Consider the following 16,754-nt stretch of genomic DNA (forward strand, 5'->3'; position numbering starts at 1 on the left):
TGCATCAGACCGAAACTCTCCGGACCACCCAGTTCCAGGAACTGACCTGGGAACTTTGAACCCGGCCCAGCCTTCCCGCCTTTCGAGGGGCGGGACTAACGGTCCCCCAGGATACCCGAAAAGACCACCAAATAAGGAATACCCTGTGCCCTCCCAGATTCACCACACCCCTTTCCCTTCTTCCCCTATAAAATCTTTCCCAACCCTTGCCCGGGTGCGACTTCTCTGGCCCCTTTCTCTCGGACAAGTGAACCTCGCCCGGGAGCGCTCCCTAATAAAGCTCACTTGAAGCTTTCCTCTGTTTCGCGGTGCCGTTTGTTAAGATCCGACCTTACAGTCCCTGGTGGTGCAGTGGTTAAGAATCCACCTGCCAATGCAGGGCACACAGGTTCGAGCCCTGTTCTGGGAAGCTGCCACGGAGCAACTAAGCCTGTGCACCGCAACTACTGAGCCTGCACTCTAGAGCCTGCGAGCCACAACTACTGAGCCCGCGTGCCTAGAGCCCGTGCTCCACAACAAGAGAAGCCACCGCAGTGGGAAGCACGTGCACTGCAACAAAGAGTAGCCCCCGCTCACTGCAACTAGAGAAAGCCTGCGCACAGCAACGAAGACCCAACACAGCCAAAAATGAATAAATTAAAAAAAAAAAGAATGAAATTATTTCTAGAGGCTAAAAGTTCAGGATCAGGGTGCTACCATGATTGGGTGAGGGCCCTCTTCCAGTCAGACTTTCCCTTGAATCATCACGTGGTGGAAGGGATTAGGGATCTTTTTGGAGTGTCTTTTATAAGGCACTAATCCCTTTCATGAGGGCTCCACCCTCTTAACTTAAGTACATCCCAAAGGCCCCCCTTACTAATAATGCCATCACCTTTAGGGATAAGGATTTCACCATGAATTTTGGGGGCATATAAACATTAAGACCATAGCAGCATGTAAATGAATCCAATAAAACAAAAATTGATTGAGTTTTCAGTTTTACTGTTGGTTGGTATTTATAAAGTTGGGGTGAAATTCAAAGTATTGGCAGGAATGAAAATTTTGTTGCTGTTTTTGTAAATAGATATCCTAATTTGTTGGTTCTCCATTGAATTATTTTCTGATTAAGAGTTTTATTTTTTTATTATTTATTTATTTTTTTAAGAAGATGTTGGGGGTAGGAGTTTATTAATTTATTTTTGCTGTGTTGGGTCTTTGTTTCTGTGCGAGGGCTTTCTCTAGTTGTGGCAAGCGGGGGCCACTCTTCATCACGGTGCATGGGCCTCTCACTATCACGGCCTCTCTTGTTGCGGAGCACAGGCTCCAGACGCGCAGGCTCAGTAGTTGTGGCTCACAGGCCTAGTTGCTCCGCAGCATGTGGGACCCTCCCAGACAAGGGCTCGAACCCGTGTCCCCTGCATTAGCAGGCAGATTCTCAACCACTGCGCCACCAGGGAAGCCAAAGAGTTTTATTTTTAACTAAAAAAATTTGATGTTGAAAAAATATGTAACTTGTGATCATGAGTAGAGAGATTGGTGTGTTGAAGGGCAAACACTTTGTTTATTAAAGACCTGTAAATTATTTTTTTAATTCATTACATTCAGTTAGATATTAACATACTCAGATCATTGTATGAAAATGTACTATGTTATAAAATTTGAAGAAAGAGAAAAGATACTTTTCTCCACCTATATGTCTAAACATTAGTCTGAAAAGCTTTTTCTGGGGATAAAACTTTATTGCGTGGGATCAGGTACAGTGTGTGTTTCATGTTTGCCTAATGATCACTCCCATAGAGGAAGTGTAAAATAGTCAGAATCACCTTACCTGTTTGCATATATCCTTCGTTTGTTTTAAAAATTAAAATCCTCACTATCATGTTCAAGTTGACAATCCCATTTTTGAGTCCTTTAAGGATGGAAATGCTATAATGGTACAGAATAGTTGGGTGGGGGTAGAAAAATACATTTTAAATATATTTGGTCTTCATTGGGAAGCCTTTTTTTGCAAAGGCGTATGTTGCAAGGATACATCAGTGCTCACTGTGTGCTTCTATAATATCCTGTGCTTACCACCATTACAGCATCTGCTATACTCTGTTGTTATTGATTTTTGTTTTTGTTTTTATCAGATGTGTCAGTGCTTAAGGTCTAGTGGTACCTAGAAAATATGGAGCACTGACTAAATATTTAATAAATAAATAAATAGAAAATATGGAGTACTGACTAAATATTTAATAAATAGAGAGAGAGAGGGAGGGAGGGAGAGAGAGAGAAAGAGAAAGAGAAGGAGAGAAAGAGGCAGGCTGTAGAAATGTGGGGAGTCCAGTGTGGGGCCGGTTGAAAAAGAAGAGAAAAAAAAGAGAAAAGTGATTACTGGCTAAGGATACTAAAATCTGGAGTTCAGGAAGTAATTGAAATACTAGTAGTTGAATTTCTGGGCTCTTTAAATATCTTTTTGTATATCTTTTTCTAAATTGCTTTCTTAGGTGGTAAGCCTAAGTGTATTTGTTGGGGTAGATTTTCTTCTAATTCTCCATTACTCTGTTTTCAGTCGGTTTTCTCCTATATGCTGAAATGTGTTTTCTTGTGCTTCTCCCTCCCTGAACAAAATGTTTTCATTATTGTTTGCTTCCAGTACATATGTGTGTCTTCATATCTGCAGGCATATAGTCACTCTGTCGAAATGTTTTATGTTCTAGATAAATTATACTCACATCTGGGGCCCTCTGTAATAAGTACTTCTTTACTTTGCTAGTCTCCTTTCTTCTGTACCCAAGTTAAATAAGGGAGCAGCCAGGTGAAAATGGAATGAAATAGGACTAATTTTCATAATTCCCTCTCCAGAAAAGTTTGATGGAAAACCGATTACCTGACTGCTCGACCTGAAGCATCTTAAGGGTAAGAAGCCTTGTAAATATTTGTACACTTATTAAAAACTAAATGACACTCTTAGGTACCACCTAGGAGGTTGTGGTTGGAGCTTCACTTAAACATGACCTCTTCTTTTTTGCTGGAGTTGCCATATGTTACGGCATTTAGTGTTTTATTTCCTATATCTATATAAAGTAGAAAATAGGATACAAAAATCCTAGGGCTATTTACTTTGTGAGTCCTAGATTTTGTGTCTTGCTTCAACATTTTTATTTCCAGATAAACAGGAATCTTGATAAATATTATCAATGTAGAATAAAGAACTTATTTATCTGTGTAAGTTCCTTTTGAAGAACTATTTGACAATTTAAATTTTGTAAACATTTTACTCATATTCTTTCTATATGTGGATATTCTTTGAGTTACAGGAGTTTTTAAAATTTGTTCACTTGTTAATAATGAAAATCTGAGTCATACAGATTTATCAGTTTTAATCCTGTGATATACGTAAAATCCGTTTGGGGTGGGGAGGTATTCATGTGTTTGTGCATGTGTGTTTGTTGTTGAGTACTTCGTGCTAGTCTGAACACTTTAAATGGATTATGAGATTATGTAATTTGATTTTCATAATGACTGAAATGGTTAACTGTTTTATCTCCATTTTATAGATGAGGAAACAGGCTTAAAGAAGTCATACTACTAGTAAGTGTCAGACTAGTTAATGTTTGAACCCAGGCAGTTTTTTTCTAAAACCAGTGCTAAAGGGACATTCCTATCTATACTGAAGAGTGCTGGTATTAAAGCTCCAGGCGAAGGATATTCTAAACAAAAAATTGTCAAAATAGCCCACTTGAAGCAAACAGGTCTACTTGCAAAGTGTGGTAAGAGTGTTATATGGTGGAAATCAGGTAGGAAAAAAAATTAGAGGGACCATTCTGCAAGGGATTTAAAAATTAACAGTGACATATTAGAAGCAGGAGGGAGTTGATTATGTAGCAAAGAAGTTGGAAAGGAAATAACTATTAAGCTGAAGGAGGTAATTGCCTTAACCTTACTCTGAAGCGAACAAGTGGAAGCACTAGGGCAAATATCCATGATAGTTTAAGCCAGATTGATAAAATAAATGTAGATAAATCAACAAAATCACATAGCCTTCAGGGCATTTTTAAAGAAACTCAAGGACACCATTGCAGAACCATTGACTCAGATGTGTAATGAGAAGCTGTTGTGCCATAGTACAGGTTGAATACAAATGTAAATAGATGCCTCTACTTAGGAAAGCTTGAGGGGCCCTCTGCAGTGAAAGTCTGAGCCACATCTCCAAACTAGGCAGCCTTCTATAGTCTTTAATAGGGTTGGCAAACGTTTTCTGAAAAGGGCCAGATCGTAATTATTTTAGGCTTTGCCAAGTATACAGTTTCTGTAGTAACTATTCAGCTTTGCCATTGTAGTGCAAAAGCAGCCATAGGCAATATATAAAGGAATGAGCATGGCTGTTCTTCAACAAAACTTTATTTACAGAAACAGCCAGTTTTTTGACCGCTGGCCTATAATAATGGATCGAATTCCACCCCCCACCCCCACTGCCACCCCGACATCACTAACAAATAGCCTTGCTTATGGTTTCTTAAAGGGAAAATAAAAATAACATTCTTAGAGGGAGTATCAAATTTTTGAGTAGTTAATTGGCAGGCACTTAATGGTTTTAAGACTGGGATTGGGATGGAAAATGTGCATTAATAGTAATGGTTAACATTTGAATGCTTTTTATTGCTGGACAGTGTCATAAGCACAGGTATGCTGATGACAAAAATTACAATTTTTTTTTTTTTTTAAATTCTCAGGTAGCTAGGATAATGGGGTAAGATGGTGTGGTATGAATTTCCCCAAATGAAGAATTACACTCAATTATAGATCATACAGGGGCATAGTATGATTCTAAAATCAGCTAAGTTTGGAAGTTGGCTTTACTGTACATATGAATCTTGCACAAATCTTGATAAAGTGCAGATTCTTATTCACTAGTCTAGGGTGGTGCCTGAGGTATCTTTGTAGCAAGTTCCCAAGTGATATTGATACTGTCCTGAGTAAATACCAAGTGGAATAGTAACCTGTGACTATCGGAATATTTTTAGAAGTATTCTATCTCAGCAATTCCATCATTCTAGTTACTCAAATCAAAATACTGTGGAATAATCCTGGAATCTTGCTCTAACACATATGCCGCATTTAGTCTGTCAGCACATCCTGATGGCTGTATTTTGAAAACTGCTGGAATCTGAGCACTTTTCATCAACCTTGCTATTACTTTAGTACAAGCCACTGTCATCTCCCCCTCTAGATTATTGCAGTAGTCTGCTTGCTGGCCTCTGCTTTTCCCTTTGCTGCCTCCTCTGCCTTAAACCCCTTACTGGCTTATCACACTCAAAGAAGCCAATGTATTTACCTTAGCCTATAAGTTGTTACCTGATACCTGAAGAATAGCACCAGAACTAAAACAAATGTTAATGTAGGCTGAGTGGGAAGTTTTCCTTTTGTTCTTGACATTCTATCTACTTTTATTAAGGTAGACTGTGATTGAATTAACGTTTTAAAAGTAACTCTAGTCCTGACTCAAATTTCCAATTTTTAACCCACTAAAACCTTTAAATTATTCTTGTATGTGTTAGTTTCTTATTTTCTGCTTGGGTTTTGAATCAAAGTATGGGCCTTTGCATTTCTCCTTATTTAATCTAATACAGAATTTTCCTAGGCAGTACATACCTTTAATGTAGAAACTCACATGTGTACGTTATTTAACAAAAAATAGAAAAACTACCTCGTGTACACATGGAAGAATCATAACTGATGAAATTGGGGATTTCTTGTGCCTAGATATTACAAAATATATTTGAATACTTCATTGCAATCACTCGTCTTGCATCAATTCAAGAAAGAATTCTAAGAGTTGATTTAAAAAATAATTTTACTTCATAAATTTGTTCCCCTCGACTAACAAATTAATTTCCTTTCCTCTGTTTCTCATTTTGTCTCTTGTAATCACCATTTTCCTAGTCCCCTAGGCCAAAATGATCTTTTACTCCTTCCTTTGTATTTATTTAGTCGCCAAATGTCAGAAATTCTTCAGCTCTTCAAAATTTGTTTCTTCTTTATTCACTTCATAGCCAATTACTCTAGCTATGCAAACATCTCTGCTTCCAGTCTCTCCCCTCTATAATCCATTCTGTGCTTTGCAGGCAGATCATTCTTTTAAAAGATTCATTTACATTGCTTATATTCATGTCAGTCTTCCTCAGAAGAATCTATAGGATTGACTCTAAACCTCTCAGTCAATCATTAGAGATCTGTCTATAATCTAGCCCTACTTGATTTATATTGCTCTGCTTATTACTCTCATTACCCTCACTGTAATCTTTCAGATGAACTTCTTGGCGTACATGCCCATTCCTTCTCAGTATATACACACAGTTGCTCTTTCACCCACTGACTTTTTTTTTTTTTTTAACATCTTTATTGGAGTATACTTGCTTTACAATGGCGTGTTAGTTTCTGCTTTATAACAAAGTGAATCAGTTATACATATACATATGTTCCCCATATCTCTTCCCTCTTGCGTCTCCCTCCCTCCCACCCTCCCTATCCCACCCCTCTAGGTGGTCACAAAGCACCGAGCTGATCTCCCTGTGCTATGAGGCTGCTTCCCACTAGCTATCTATTTTGTATTTGGTAGTGTATATATGTCCATGCCACTCTCTCACTTTGTCCCAGCTTACCCTTCCCCCTGCCCCTACCCTCAAGTCCATTCACTAGTAGGTCTGTGTCTTTATTCCCGTCTTGCCCCTAGGTTCTTCATGACCATTTTTGTTTGTTTGTTTTTTAGATTCCATATATATGTGTTAGCATACGGTATTTGTTTTTCTCTTTCTGACTTACTTCACTCTGTATGACAGACTCTAGGTCCATCCACCTCACTGCAAATAACTCAATTTCGTTTCTTTTTATGGCTGAGTAATATTCCATTGTATATATGTGCCACATCTTCTTTATCCATTCACCTGTCAATGGACACTTAGGTTGCTTCCATGTCCTGGCTATTGTAAATAGAGCTGCAATGAACATTGTGGTACATGACTCTTTTTGAATTATGGTTTTCTCAGGGTATATGCCCAGTAGTGGGATTGCTGGGTCGTATGGTAGTTCTATTTTTAGTTTTTTAAGGAACCTCCATACTGTTCTCCATAGTGGCTATATCAATTTACATTCCCACCAACAGTGCAAGAGAGTTCCCTTTTCTCCACACCCTCTCCAGCATTTATTGTTTGTAGATTTTTTGATGATGGCCATTCTGACCGGTGTGAGATGATATCTTGGGGGTTTGATTTGCATTTCTCTAATGATTAATGATGTTGAGCATTCTTTCTTTTTTTTTTGTTTTTTTTTTGCGGTACGCGGGCCTCTCACTGTTGTGGCCTCTCCCGTTGCGGAGCACAGGCTCCGGATGCGCAGGCTCAGCGGCCATGGCCCACAGGCCCAGCCGCTTGGCGGCATGTGGGATCTTCCCGGACCGGGTCACGAACCCGTGTCCCCTGCATTGGCAGGCGGACTCTCAACCACTGCGCCATCAGGGAAGCCTGAGCATTCTTTCATTGGTTTGTTGGCAATCTGTATATCTTCTTTGGAGAAATGATATTTAGGTCTTCTGCCCATTTTTGGATTGGGTTGTTTGTTTTTTGATATTGAGCTGCTTGTAAATTTTGGAGATAAATCCTTTGTCTGTTGCTTCATTTGCAAATATCTTCTCCCATTCTGAGGGCTGTCTTTTCGTCTTGTTTATGTTTTCCTTTGCTGTGCAAAAGCTTTGAAGTTTCATTAGGTCCCATTTGTTTATTTTTGTTTTTATTTCCATTTCTCTAGGAGGTGGATCAAAAAAGTTCTTGCTGTGATTTATGTCATAGAGTGTTCTGCCTGTGTTTTCCTGTAAGAGTTTGATAGTGTCTGGCCTTACATTTAGGTCTTTAATCCATTTTGAGTTTATTTTTGTGTATGGTGTTAGGGAGTGTTCTAGTTTCATTCTATTACATGTAGCTGTCCAGTTTTCCCAGCACCACTTATTGAAGAGGCTGTCCTTTCTCCACTGTAACTTCCTGCCTCCTTTATCAAAGATAAGGTGACCATATGTGCGTGGGTTTATCTCTGGGCTTTCTATCCTGTTTCATTGATCTATATTTTTGTTTTTGTGCCAGTACCATACTGTCTTGACTACTGTAGCTTTGTAGTGTAGTCTGAAGCCAGGGAGCCTGATTCCTCCAGCTCCATTTTTCTTTCTCAAGATTGCTTTGGCTGTTCCAGGTCTTTTGTGTTTCCATACAAATTGTGAAATGTTTTGTTCTAGTTCTGTGAAAAATGCCAGTGGTAGTTTGATAGGGATTGCGTTGAATCTGTAGATTGCTTTGGGTAGTAGAGTCATTTACACAATGTTGATTCTTCCAATCCAAGAACATGGTATATCTCTCCATCTGTTTGTATCATCTTTAATTTCATCAGTCTCTTATGATTTTCTGCATATAGGTATTTTGTCTCCTTAGATAGGTTTATTCCTAGATATTTTATTCTTTTTGTTGCAGTGGTAAATGAGAGTGTTTTCTTAATTTCACTTTCAGATTTTTCATCACTCGTGTATAGGAATGCAACAGATTTCCGTGCATTAACTTTGTATCCTGCTGCTTTACCAAATTCATTGATTAGCTCTAGTAGTTTTCTGGTAGCATGTTTAAGATTCTCTACGTATAGTATCATGTCATCTGCAGACAGTGACAGCTTTACTTCTCCTTTTCTGATTTGGATTCCTTTTATTTCTTTCTCTTTTCTGATTGCTGTGGCTAAAACTTCCACAACTATGTTGATTAATAGTGGTGAGAGTGGGCAACCTTGTCTTGTTCCTGATCTTAGTGGAAATGGTTTCAGTTTTTCACCATTGAGAATGATGTTGGCTGTGGGTTTGTCGTATATGGCCTTTATTATGTTGAGGTAAGTTCCCTCCATGCCTCCTTGCTGGAGAATTTTTGTCATAAATGGGTGTTGAATTTTGTCGAAAGCTTTCTCTGCATCTATTGAGATGATCGTATGGTTTTTCTCCCTCAATTTGTTAATATGGTTTATCACATTGATTGATTTGCATATCTTGAAGAATCCTTGCATTCCTGGAATAAACCCCACTTGATCATGGTGTATGATCCTTTTAATGTGCTGTTGGATCCTGTTTGCTAGTATTTTGTTGAGGATTTTTGCATCTATGTTCATCAGTGATATTGGCCTGTAGTTTTCTTTCTTTGTGACATCTTTGTCTGGTTTTGGTATCAGGGTGATGGTGGCCTTGTAGAATTGAGTTTGGGAGTGTTCCTCCCTCTGCTATATTTTGGAAGAGTTTGAGAAGGAAAGGTGTTAGCTCTTCTCTAAATGTTTGATAGAATTTGCCTGTGAAGCCATCTGGTCCTGGGTTTTTGTTTGTTGGAAGATTTTTTTTTTTTTTTTTTTTGCGTTACACGGGCCTCTCACTGTTGTGGCCTTTCCCATTGCCGGGCACAGGCTCCGGACCTGCAGGCTCAGCGGCCATGGCTCACGGGCCCAGCCGCTCTGCGGCATGTTGGGATCTTCCCGGACTGGGGCATGAACCCGTGTCCCCTGCATCGGCAGGTGGACTCTCAACCACTGCGCCACCAGGAAAGACCTGTTGGAAGATTTTTTATCACCGTTTCAATTTCAGTGCTTGTGATTGGTCTGTTCATATTTTGTTTCTTCCTGGTTCAGTCTCGGAAGGTTGTGCGTTTCTAAGAATGTGTCCATTTCTTCCAGGTTGTCCATTTTATTGGCATAGAGTTGCTTTTAGTAATCTCTCATGATCCTTTGTATTTCTGTAGTGTCAGTTGTTATACCCACTGACTCTTATTTGTCAGATTGGCCTAGCTAAATTCCTTTTTATTCCTTCATACTGTTTTGCTCCTTAAATGTGTTAAGCTCCTTAACATATGTAACCTGTCAACTTCAATGAAAACTTCAGTCCAAATGGATCTCTTTTCTCTAAGCTCTGATTGTATTTATGTTTGTACCAAAAAATTTATCATTAGTCTTTGTTGTTTAATACTTATATAAGGCTTCTCTTTTCAGCAAGACAGTGCTTGGTGGCAAGGAGTATAAAAGTGTACTGGATTATCCAAAAAATTTACTGGCTTGGTTTGTATTCTTTTATGTGTAAAATAATTTCTTACAGTTTGGGGTTTTTTTTAATATGTATATTATTGGGACAAGGCAAACATTAAAATTCTCTATTATAATTCATCCTATAGGAGACCCTTTTTCAAGGAGAAATGAAGAAGAAAACTCTATATACCCTAAATGTGGGAGATCAGGACTATGAAGATACGGAAGGTAACTTAATTTTTATAAAGCTTGTGTGTTGAAGGCAAAAGTTAGTGTTTCCATACTGTTTGTTAACAAGGAGTTTTTTGTATTTACATATTTTTTTTGTTCTTAAACTGTGAAATAAGCTGCCTAAATAAGAAGTGCACACCTTTTTTCCCCGTCTTCCCTTGTCTTATTTTTGATCAGTCAGTTTTTAGTTCATTGAGCTCTGCTCTTTTTCTTCTTAAGTTTTGCTCCCTACTGATAGAGGAATGACATTTTTCTGTTTGTTTTTATTATTACTGTCCTTGGTTTTTTCTCCATTCCCTTCTTCCTGAAAAAAATCTCAAGTTCCTTTAGTGAAAGTCTGTTGGTGGTAAACTTAAGTTTTTGTATTTATTTTATCCTCTTCAAAACTATTGAAAGATATACAATTCTGGATTGATAATTTTTTTTTTGGTCTCTTAGCACTTTGAAGATATTATTTAGCTATTTTCTAGTTTTCTTACTAGCTGTCAAGGAATGTCTTTTCAACCTAATTGTCATTCCCTTGTAGATGATCTGTCTTTTCCCTCTTTTTGCTTTTAAGATCTTGTTTTCATCTTTGATATTGTACAGTTTTGCTACTTTGTTTCTAAACATGGATTATTTTTATTACTCCTGTTTAGTATACCTTGTGTGTCCTTTATCTGTTGGATCATGTTTTTGTTTTATCATTTCCCAGCCATTACTGCTTCAACTATTGCCTGCCCTTTAGTCTCTTCTTCTGAACTTCAATTAATATGTTAGACTTTGTTCTGACCTCATTTCCCAACCTCTGTTTTTATATCTCCTTGTCTGTCTCTTACAGTCTAGGTAGTTTCTTCAGTTCTTCCAGTTCACAAATATTTTTTCTTCTGGGTCTAATTGCTGTTCAGTTATTTTATGTAGTATTTGAAAGTTCTGATATTTGAAGCCAGTGGACATCTAAATAAATTTATAATAAATAAATATAATACATAAATAAAAATAAATCTAAACTCATTCTTGTTTCTGCTGATTCTTACTCAAGGCAACGTATTTTCTTCTGTTTGGTAAAGTTTGATTATGAGCTCATATTTGATCCGTTTAATCTGTGGAATCCTGAGGGCCTAAATTAGGGATGCTTTCCTTCAGAGGATTTGTATGTATTTGCTTTTTTCTGAACCCATGCTGGGACCACTTTAACCCCATTTGAGGGTCTTGGCTTAAAACTGGAATCTCCTAGGATCAGTTTCCCTACCTGGATTGGTCCTAAGGTTAGTCTCCAGTTCTGAACACTAGTATGGACATGTGTTTCCAGGGCAATGTCAGCTTTTCCATTTGCTTGGCATATACTGGTCACATTTCAGCAGACCATTTCTGTATTTTTGTTTTGTTTTATGTTGAATCTTGGAGTTTCTTTTACTTTTGAGCCAGCACTGCTTACTTCTTGTGTGTTGGTTACATTGCTGGTAGGTGTTTAAATTAGTACAAACCCTAAGGGGTGTAATTTGGCAGTATCTGTTCATAATACAAATGTATGTACACGTTGGTCTAACAATTCCATTTTTAAGAATTTATCCTGTAGATACACTATTAAAAATGGGAAATGAAAAGTTTTTCATTGCAGCATTGTTTGTAATAGCCCAAGTTTGAAAACAGGTGAATGTCCCATCCATAGGTTGAAACAACAAAAAACACAGACTGCTGTGTATAGTGTTCTAGCATTTGTGTGAAGAAGGAGGTTTGAAAGAATATATATTAGGATTTGCTTGTCTGTGCATTCTATCTTGTCTCTGGAAGAACACAAAACAAACAACAGTTGTTACTTGTTGCATTGGGTGCAACTAGATGGATGGGAGTAGATTTGCTTGGGAGATTTGTCACTATAACCTTTTTTTACTTTTAAATATTTGAACTATGTGATTATTACCTATTTTAAAATTAATTCATGAAAAATTCTTTTCACTCCTCCCTTAAATTATAAATCAGTAAATGTTGGGGTTATTGTGCTCAAGGAGTTTGTTTCTTATAGTGTATCTAAGATCTAATTACTTTGTAGAAGGAGGGCCTTTTAGAGTATCTAGTCCATCGTATTACCACAAACATAAGTCATTTGGTCTGGAGAAATTGAAAGCATATATTGTTGCTTTACTTTATAGGTGAAGAAAACAAAGATAATACTGCTACCATTGGTCTGTTGTACAGTGAAGCTGATAGATGTCCAATATGTCTCAGTTGCCTGTTAGAGAAGGAAATTGGTTTTCCAGAAAGCTGTAATCATGTCTTCTGCTTGACCTGTATTCTTAAATGGGCAGAGGTGAGTCTAAGTATTAAATATTATTGTATTTTAGTTCCCTAGCATGATTTCATTCCACCTAGTCTAAAGACTTGATACTGCCTTTCATAAATTATTTCACAGTAATGTGTTTTCCTCCACTTAGGACAAACATCTCTGTATTGCTCAAATTTTGTTAGTATATTACCTTCTAAATTTTTTATATTCAGCTTTTTGTTCTTTTATGATTAAAAAATTTTAAATGCATACCATTAAAAAAAACGGGATAATGGATTAAGTATTTTTTTCTGGTAGAAATGCAGTAATTCATCTTCAGTGTACTTGACCCTCTTGTGATTATATTTACTACTAATAATAACACCTTCTCTCTGCTTTGTGTTTTATATTTTTCAGAGAATTTTTACATAGATTATTAAATTTCTTCCTTATATCAGCCTGTGGGATAACCAGAACAGATATAACAGTGTCTTTCCATTTTACAGATGTGGAAACTTGGATTTTGTGTTCTATAACTTGGCCAAGGTCTCATAGCTTAAGAGACAGAAATAAATTTACAACTGCATTTTCTAGTTCCTGTGTTTCATTTATTTTGAACTAATTTCAAAGTTAGAGATATTATTGAGGTTCTTCATAGATAGTTAATGATTAAGAAACAGGAAAATTTGGGACTTTTAATGTATTATGTTGATTCATTTTGGGTCAAGTAGATCACAGTACTGTATATTGAATATTCATTATGAGCCCCATTGTTAGAAATTGTGAAATAAAAATTTATCATACTGCTCATGCTATATTTTCTGAGTTAGTAATTTGTCAGTGTGTAAAAATTAGTAAAGGAGATAAATCTTAAAAATGTTTTTAACATTAGCTGCATTCAAATTCTTTGTTGTCCTTATGCACATTGGAATTAATTGTCTATTATATAACTGGGGTTTTCAGAGTTCCGTGTCTAACTTATATTTCATCAGTAGTATGAAAAAGAGAACATAACTGTGTACTGACTCTATGGTCAAGTTCTGGGAGGGGGAAGAAGAAGATTTGTTATACCAATTGAGTTAATAATAGTATACTTGGAAACAGTTCTAAATAGATAAAAGTCTAAACTGGTTTTTGGCAAGAAAGGACTAAGGATAGGTGAAAATGTATTCTCTTTTTTGAGTTTAATTTAATTATTTAATATAATTGTAAATCTCTGTGTGTTTGCAGGAGCATTGCCTAATGAAATAAGAATGCATATTTTTCTCTGCCACCCACCTAATGATTTCATCTGTGTTGAATTTAGTGCACCATGGTTTGCTTTGTGATTAGATATCTTAAAAATAGAGGAGATTTTGCTTCCAATAGAGAATTACTGGATGGCTAGAAGGCTTCAATTCAGTGCTTTTTGTGAGATTGCATTCAGTGACCACATAATTGGGGGTTCAACAACCATGATTTGAGTATGTGTTTTTCTCTGAGGATTAGAATGTATAAAATAGGCTTGATTCATCATCCTTCATTACACTACATGCATCTTTGATACAACCATTAGCTTTATCATGGTGTACAAGTTCAGGTGTCTCTAGGGTAAGTATCTAGAAGTGATTGTAGACTGTGTACATATTCAACTCCACTAGATAGTGCTAAACTTGTCCATGTTTTTAACTATTGTTGAATATTTTTAAGTTAAAAATACTTGCTAACATACATAGTTTTGCAATCAGCACTTTTCTTGCATGTAATATTTTTCTTCTTTTGTGTTACCCCTTTGGATATAAACATTTTGTTGAAGCCAAATTGCTTCTAAAAGAAAATACTTATCGACTGTACTGCCATAAATTGTGATGGGCAGTGGGGGAGTTGAGGTATTGTTTAAACAAAACTAGTTAACCTTGAAAGCAGAGAATAAACAGAATATTCTGAATTATTTCATTGTCCCTAGTGGGGATAGCAGACATAAGTTAAATAAACCATTAAGTTGAGCAGTAACAAGAACACAATCTACTAATAAAATGTTCATTATAGGGCCTCCCTGGTGGCGCAGTGGTTGAGGGTCCGCCTGCCGATGCAGGGGACACGGGTTCGTGCCGCAGTCCAGTAAGATGCCACATGGCGCGGAGCGGCTGGGCCCGTGAGCCATGGCCGCTGAGCCTGCGCGTCTGGAGCCTGTGCTCCGCAACGTGAGAGGCCCGCGTACCGCAAAAAAAAAAAAAAAAAAAAAAGTTCATTATAATTAATAAATGATTACTGGTTAACAAAATCACTTCAAAATTTTCAGTTTGAATCTTTTATTGGTATGATAAAAATTAGATATATTTTGAAGTGTATCAGTGCTTTGACAAATAGAAGCAGATTTCATATTCACTAGTGTTTTTATTCATGGCCATTAGTTATTAAGATCTCTCTTCTCATTTTCCTCAGCCTCCTTCTGTTTTGAAAAAGAGGCATGTAGTTTACTTTGGATTTCAGGATTAGGAAAGATCATTTGTATTCAGACTCTGCTAACTGGCCCGGCCTTGTGCTAAGGCTTTCTTTTATATTCTTTCATTTAAATTACTATGTTAATGTTTATTTGAAATTCAAGGCATCGATCCTGAACTCTTAAGTTGTTTCTAAATACTTCAAGAGCCTGAAATTAAAATAATTTTTAAAAATTGATCCATAGTTTTAAATTTTACTAATGTTCACTTTTAGTAGGGAGTTAGAAATCAAAAGTGAAATTTACAGTGGTTGGAAATCTACATAATAAGAAAAAAGTACAGAATGTATTCAGGATCACCTTCCTAGTCTTATGTGTCTTTCAGAAATTCTGTTGAGCTATCTGAGATTTATTCTCAAGGTTTATTAAAATTTGTTTCAGAATAGGTATCAAGAACCAAGAAGGACTCATTTATTTACTTTCACCTTAATATTTTAATCATTGAAGAAATTCTCCATAAGAAACAAGTAAAGTTAAAGTATTTAATTATATTTATTTTGGACACATTCCTGAAATTTCTCATGCTCTTAAAATATCTATATCCAGAGTCACAATCAGTTTCAATCTCTTCAAGTTCTAAAATTTTGGTTCTTTGGTTATTTAAAACAAAAGCCATTTAAGGACTAATTAAGTAACTGAATTTAGTCTCTAGATATTCATAGAATCTACTTACCTAGGGCAGAAAGATTCAGAATAATGGAAGCTGGTGGTCTTCATGGCCCATAGCCTAATTTCCTCCCATTAGGGACACTAGAACAAATTGAAATTAAACATGTCCATTCTGTGTTTAGTTTCAAGAAATTCACAGATGGTAAGCCTGCTGGTTTATAAAATAAAAATGATGATGTAGAAATAAAATATTGATCTAAACAAAGACACAGTAATTGACACTTAGGAAAGTTGAAGTTCTTGTTAATTTAAATCATCAGTATTAGAACTGAGAATCTGGAACTAAAGAAGGCCTTTAACCTGTTGAAATATGTATAGAACCAATACACTAAAGTTTATCAGCCACTTAGAAAGTTAATTATTTTATCCATACTGTGAGGAAAAATACAGTCTAAACATATTGAGGGCATTTAGTTTACACATAAGTTTAATCTTGATTGTCTGAGTTTGCACATTTTAAAGTAGATAATTAGAAAAGTGAAGGCTAGGGAAGTTTGACACATGGCCATAGCATTGACAGCCAATCATAATTATGATCCTCAATAGACAATAGGGTAACCTACACACACACTAAGAAAATAAGATTTAGGATTTGGCAGGTTGCCAAGAAGTGGTTACAGTTTTGACCCTTAAAAGGGTTAAAGTTTGAGGACTTGGAGACATTTCATGTTTGAAGTGGTTAAGAGTTTTTACTCTATTTAAAGGAACATGCAATATATGTGATTAGGAGGTTTTTGATATTCACTGGGATTCTTTTCTCTTTTAAGTAATGTAAATATTTCCCTTATTTTTAAAGTAATTTTTTTAATGTGATTAACTTTCCTACTATAAGCAAATTATCCTCCCTCAACTTATTTCTCTCAGTCCTCCATTTATATCAAATGCTGACAGCTTCAGTTTGAGAAAGTAAGGTTAATGAAATCAAAATTGCACAGTTGGCAAAGGTATGTTTTCTCTCATGAGACTAGAAATGAAGAGAGTCTTACTGTGGTGATGTACAGTTCTTGAAGAAGTCAGACAACAGTGTTCAATGCAGACAGGTGAGGAGTATGTTTTTGGATTAATAGTACATACCAA

The 16,754-nt window shown here is 36.5% G+C and overlaps 1 protein-coding gene across 5 annotated transcripts in view; it reads left to right on the top strand.

Moving 5' to 3' along the window:
• Positions 1-16,754, top strand: part of SCAF11 (SR-related CTD associated factor 11) — a 73,513-nt gene that overhangs the window by 19,445 nt on the left and 37,314 nt on the right. For 3 of the 5 annotated variants that reach the window (XM_030835316.3, XM_030835312.3, XM_030835317.3), the window contains exons 2-4: positions 2,827-2,880; positions 10,197-10,278; positions 12,414-12,571. In XM_030835316.3, coding sequence (XP_030691176.2) covers positions 10,218-10,278; positions 12,414-12,571 — 219 coding nt within the window. In that variant the 5' untranslated portion in view covers positions 2,827-2,880; positions 10,197-10,217. Of the gene's footprint in view, positions 1-2,826; positions 2,881-10,196; positions 10,279-12,413; positions 12,572-16,754 lie in introns of those variants that run through there. The other 2 variants (XM_030835315.3, XM_030835320.3) reach the window with 2 other exon arrangements.

The sequence above is a fragment of the Globicephala melas genome, chromosome 10 (assembly GCF_963455315.2).
Source record: "Globicephala melas chromosome 10, mGloMel1.2, whole genome shotgun sequence".
Classification (NCBI taxonomy): Eukaryota; Metazoa; Chordata; class Mammalia; order Artiodactyla; family Delphinidae; genus Globicephala; species Globicephala melas.